This window comes from Perca fluviatilis, chromosome 1 (genome assembly GCF_010015445.1).
Source record: "Perca fluviatilis chromosome 1, GENO_Pfluv_1.0, whole genome shotgun sequence".
Lineage (NCBI taxonomy): Eukaryota > Metazoa > Chordata > Actinopteri > Perciformes > Percidae > Perca > Perca fluviatilis.
The window spans coordinates 46279747-46285865 of NC_053112.1; the positions used below are offsets into that span (position 1 = coordinate 46279747).

Here is a 6119-nt window from a genome sequence, read left to right on the forward strand (position 1 = left end):
ATTTAATTATTGTGACAGAGGCTGGGACTCCAGGTTAATATGATTCTGACTGAGTTGCAAGATATGAATTCAATTTTGATTCTGTGAGAATTCAATAAATCAACGACAGGGATAACTTTTCCTGCTACAGATTTTTCACTGTGGTCAGAAAACTCATGGGAGACACTTTGTTTCTCTCACTATGACTCGAGTCGGTACTCGCTCCAAAGCTAATCGCTGTCACTCTCTTACTTCTCCCTCGCTCTATCACACACTCGACGCACATACCAGCGCAGAAGTATAAACATCAGGCCACTTACGTAGGCTACGGCGAGAGCTCTGCGTGGAGCCTCTGCACAACTTTTAAATGGCCTTTACGTTAACATTAGCCCAACATCATGTTGATTTGAGACAAGACCAAGTAACGTTAACTTAAGTGGTCTTGAAAACATTAAGTAACATTAACGTCACTACAGCACTGTTATACTAAATCAAGTTACTGAATTCGTTTGATGTAAGGAGTAAAAGTAAAAAGTCTTTACAAAAATAAATAGTAAAGTAAAAATATATGAAATCTACTTGAGTACAGTAAGAAGATATTTGTACTTTGTTACTTCCCATTTCTGGTCATTGAGCCAATTACGGTAGATTGTCACAGTTCGTACAATGACATAATTCTGTGCATGCTAGCTTATGCTTTTTGCAGGTGCACTTCCCTCCCACACATTTAAGAATTTTGCATTGGCAATGCACCAGCTCTAAGACACTCTGTGGTGCTGGGGGCAGTATCATCCAGTGCACTACCAAGTGTTCTCCCTCCATCCTCCATCCATGCTGTACCGGTGGGGGTATTTCAGGTCGTTTTTGTAGACTTCTCCTGTAGAATGAAAAAAATGAAAAGATAACTTTGGCCTATTAACCTACTGTATCAGAATTATGTTTCTGATTTAGTTTTTTATCTTTAGAATGGCATATTAGCTGCGACATGTACCTGTGTATTGCAGCCTGATAGTTGGCACGCTGAATATGTTGCTGAAGGGAGTCTTGATTAGGAGGAAGGCTCCTTTCGAGACATTTCCCAGACCTAAACGTGTGCCACCTTGCCTGGTTGACACTTTTGACATCTTTTCCATCATATAGCTCGCATGTGAAGGCCTCCACTGCCTCATAGAGGTCTGGGGTCACAGTGAAAGTTGTGCCTATTCGTTGGAATGTGTTGCAGTGCTCTTGATTGGATAGGAGTGCCTTCATTGCCTTCACCTTTCCTATGCCATACAGGGAGCTGACAGTGTCACAACCAGTGAAACAGTGAAGACCAATCAGTGCATCGCAGACTATCGCTCCCAGCTGGTTATGGGTCTTCTGAACTTCGACTGTGCGAGAATTTCCTCCTTTCCCTGTCTGGAAATACAGGTGTGCTCCAATGTCTTTGTAGAAAGCGAGGGCCAGTACAAACACATCAGTGTCAGGACTTCTGATAATAATATTCCTGCTGTAATCAGCAGCATGAGCAGTGTAGCAGTAGTCTGGTGTCCGCTTCTTCCTGCGTCGTGAACAGCTCTGGCATTGGCAGGGCTTCCAAATCAGTTGTATCTGGGTTTTTTTTTAGAGCATGGCACTCTCCTCCATGTGCAACAATCACAGTCAGGTCCTCAATCATGTGCCCTCCAGATGTACACCATCTATCAAAGAAAAATTGTAGGAGATTTTCCTTATTTTCCCCACATGCCAAGAACTTTGCCCATTGCTTTGGTGTCCTTTGGTCTTCAGAATATATTTTGGTAATTTGACAACCCTTCACTGCACGTCTGTCTCGTTCTGCATTCTTGATGCTCATGACTTTGTAGGTGTCTGGAACAAAATGGATTACTTTGGACTTGCTAGCTTTGGCCACACTGACAATCAGCCTGAGAGCACCGTCAGCAAACATCCCGAAAGTCGGTTGGGGTTTCATCACTTGTACAAGTGCCATAGCATCCCACACCCACGTGGAGCCCTCAGGAATGTTGTCCACTGTTGCTGGTGGGTGTACAACAGCTTCCAGGAAGTGCAGCAGCTTTGATTTGTCCGTTTTCATCAGAGAGCCATCAAAATGAGCTAGTGCGGCAGGTAAGGGCCCTAAACTATGTACAAGCATCTCACTCATGTCAATTTTTCTTGAGGTCCCAACTACAATTAATCTGGCAAAAAGATCACAGTCTGTTTTTAGGGATATCTCTCTACCTTTTGCTTTTGTTACTGTTGTAGTTGCAGTGTCTTTGAAGGTCTTGAGTTTCATTTTCTTTATGGGCTGATAAATGCCTACCTCATTACTTTGTAGCCTCTTTTCATAGAATTCTATTAATGCTTTCCCTCCTCTCTCTTTTGCTTCATTCAAATCATTAAAAATCGCCTCTGATGCAACATGTCCAGATGTTATATGGTAAAGGACCTCTTGATCGATGGAAGGATCAAATGGATTTATCATGTTCTGAATGGTGGATATGATGTTCTTTACATCCCTCTCATCACGTTCTCTGCGTGTGTCATCAAGTTCAGCTCGTTGTTTTGTTGTGGGGCTGTGCCCGGCCATGCCTTTGCACTCCATACTGATAGCTGCACGTTCATGATGTGTGAGTGTCCATCTATGAACTGCACCGTTGTTAAGTGAAAACCCAGTCAGTCCACCTTTAGTTTTAGAGTCACGGTTTGCTGTTTGTTCAATGACTTGATCACATGCTGTGTATGCAAAGCCATATGTTTGCTGTCTTTGGGCGACAAAATCCCCTGATTGGAGTTGGTGGTTTATGTTTGGATGAGTGTACCCTAAACTGACCATTTCCATCCAGTATGTTGACAGGTAGCGGGCATAGTTGATCCTGTCATAACAGAAGAACCATGGCATAATGGAACGCACACTTGATAGGTGGAGACTCCAGTTTGCCTCTTGTGTTCCTCTGATGAAGAGGAGAAGATCTTCAACCATTGAAATGTATGTGCACCAAAAGTGGAATGTCTTGTTGGTGGTGTTGTCTTTAATGAAATCTTCATACCCTTTCATTAGCTTTTGAAAGTTCTCAGACATTACCAGATCATCAAATTCTTCACCAGGGAAAGCTGTCTGCAGATCAACAGCAGTCTTGACAACAGCTTCACGTCCATTTTCTGGCAGAATGTCCAGGTATGCCTGCCAGCGAAGTCTCTGTAGGGCTTCACACATTAATTTGTGTGCACGCATGCTTCGATTGTATTGATGTCCAGATATGACTCCCTCCACAGATCCTGCAGCAACAACTTCAGCTTCTATCATGACATCCTGAAATCCTGCGTCTCCAAATCGCTTCCCAATACAGGCCAGGTACGCCATGGCTGTGTGAAATTCCCCCATTCGAAGGACGAGTCGTTCCTGAAATGTTTTGTTTGTCCAACGAATCTCTTGGGCTTTTGAATATATGGCCTGATCCATTACTAACACAATTTCATTCAGCTTTAGTTTGTCTGCTATAGCTATGGAACGTGTAAGGATGGTGTGCACCGTGTTTAAGTCTGTTGGACTGGCATCAATGACAGGCAGGTAACCGATGTTAGATTGTGGTGGAATTGCACCTCTCTGCAGCAGTGTATTGTAGCCAGTCCATCCAGGAAGAACACTTCTTTGGACTTCTTGAGTCTTCATGAAGAAGTAAGCACTGTCAATTGTCCTTGCTGTCTCCTGCACAGGAATGTAGATCTCACATCCAACTTCAATTCTAGACTTAAAACATTCTGGACCAGCCCTTTTTCCTCTTGTAAAGATGTCAATTTGGATAGGAGGTGGTTGAAGGGACCTTTTCCGGCTTTTCTGCAGCGATACAAATTCAGAGGTAGTTACATCACTGGAGGTGGGCTTCTGAATTATGATGCCGTTGGTGTTATGCGTTGTGCCCTTTCCTGACAGCGTTTCCTCACCAAAGTCATTGTTGTCCCAAACAAGAGTTGCAGAGATTTCAGGTACAATGCTTGGTGGGATGTATGTACCACCTCTTTCAAGCTGCAGACTCTGCGAGAGCAGTGTCATGCTCGCACGTTTGGGTGTGTGAGCTACAGTGCCCAAGACCATTCAAAATCCCAATTACCTGTGCTGAGCCAGTCATATGCCTAACCGGCGCGGCCAGCGGGGGTGCGCGGCATGAGCCACCTTCCTCTCATAGCAAGATTCATGATGTCCTGGCACATTGACCCAATCTTCTGCTTCTCATCCACACCAACACTGACATGCTGAACACAGGATTGAAACTCTGAAGTTGTACCTGTTATCCAAGCAATAACATTGTACAACTCGGGTGGTATCATTCTCAAAGCAGTATCAATGTTAAGGTCTTGGGCTGTTGGTGGCCATGGCAGTTTAGCTGTGCATTTGCATTTGTCCTGTATGATCTCCTTCAGAGACATGGCTGCATGATACAGAAGTCTCTCATAAGTCTGCCCCTCCACAACCTGGCTTGGCTCAGTGTCATCCTCATTGTCTTCATCACTTTGGTCTGATGATGATGACTGTTGTGTTGCTACATCAGGGATAACCTCCTCAGCACACAAGTCTTCAACAAATACTAAATAATTTTTTGATGACTTCAAAAACTTAAGGCAAGGATGTGACTTTTGAAGCCTAGCCTTTAAACGGCAGACTGTGTATGCTGAAATGTCAGTGCCCTCTCTTTCCTTAACTATTGCCTTGAAAAGCTCATTTAGCCGGGACAGCCTGAGAACTTCGCGCTTCTTCAATAGCCTCTCTTCCCCCACTGACTTGCAGAAATGATCATAGCCTGCCTGGTATGGGTTGTCTTCAGAACCTTGAGTGTGTTTTTTACAAAGATAAGATGTGTAGCGTTTGTAACAGCTTTGATGATACATGGCCTCTGAGGCAATAAGGTCCCTCCCACGGATATGGATGAGAAGCCTCTCATCCATCTTGTCCTCTGCTGCAAAAAGCAGCTTACCTCCTGTCAGTGTCTCACATTTTGAAAGCTTTTCTTTTTTCCTTTTTCTATGACTGTCAATAACATACTGATTCTTCTTGCATATTAGGCATAGAGCTGGGAGTAGATGAGACGCTCTCCTTGGTTGTTCGGGGCCATCATCCAATGCAGAGCGCAGAATCCGGACCTTGGAGACATTCTCATCATTGACGGGCAGTGGTTCAGCTACATCTGTCAGTGGTTGGGCTTCACCTACATAACAGAACAGGTATAAGATGGAATATGGTGAAAAATGTTTTAGTTAAAGATGGCTGTTTTTGAGCTATTTAACAAAATATTTGTGGTCAGAAGTGCAGTAGTCTTGTCAAGCTCGTTTAAGGTGGCTAGTATCTTAATACAAATGTCAAGATGAAAAATGTGATTTAAAATTCTCTGGTAATGTGCGCTTTCTGTGTTTATTTATCTGAATATAATTAATTTGTTTATCTAACACACAGACATGGACAGGACAACATCATATCTCAACAACCACAGATGACCCATCTTGATCTATCGACCCCACCAACAGAACCTGGCCAAGAAAGCCCCAAAACTTCTGCTCTTCCTCCCATATGCTGCTACTGTTTTTTTTAAAATTTATTTTCTATTATTCTTAAATTTGCTATGAACCTTTGACCCGACACTCATATTGCACTGCCTTTTGCTACTTGTCCCTTTGTTTATTTATATTATGTCTAGTAATGTCATCCACTTGCACTGATACACTATATTAATACAGTGTACATGCTGTCTGCAATGTTAATAAATAACTGCTTCCCTACACTTCTCCATTGCAGTGTGCTGTAATGTATGTTTCTGAGACAATAAAGCACTACTTGCTCTATTTGACATGATGCATAATGCACCAATACACACAGAGATTGAGTGATGTGATCTATAGGAAGACCCTCTCTGCCTCTCTAATAATAGATATATCACTCCAGAACTGGTTGTGTTTAGGTAGTGGAATGAAAGTAGTTGTACAACCTTTTCAGTTGCACAGGTGTCACCATTAAGTAATTAATGGGATCACCAGCTAAAGAATTCAGTAAATAGCTTGTGTGCACATGCTCAAAAGCAAACAAAAGCAATCCCTCAGAATGAAACTTATGCATCAGGGAATAGCCCAGAGTCCAGGGTTAGCCAGACCATTTTAATTGGGGTAGA

General features: G+C 42.9%; 1 protein-coding gene and 1 long non-coding RNA gene across 2 annotated transcripts; one reads left to right on the forward strand and one right to left on the reverse strand.

Moving 5' to 3' along the window:
- Positions 1–207: 207 nt before the first annotated feature.
- Positions 208–3029, reverse strand: LOC120557685. The gene is made up of 2 exons (XM_039798242.1): positions 971–3029; positions 208–856 (listed from the first exon to the last, which is right to left on the reverse strand). The coding sequence occupies exon 1, from the start codon at positions 3017–3019 to the stop codon at positions 1478–1480; it is 1542 nt and encodes a 513-aa protein (XP_039654176.1). The 5' UTR covers positions 3020–3029; the 3' UTR covers positions 208–856; positions 971–1477.
- A 272-nt stretch (positions 3030–3301) lies between these two features.
- Positions 3302–5733, forward strand: LOC120557712. The gene is made up of 3 exons (XR_005639011.1): positions 3302–3316; positions 5023–5181; positions 5411–5733. It is a non-coding gene; the product is annotated as an uncharacterized LOC120557712 (long non-coding RNA).
- The last annotated feature ends 386 nt before the right edge of the window (positions 5734–6119 follow it).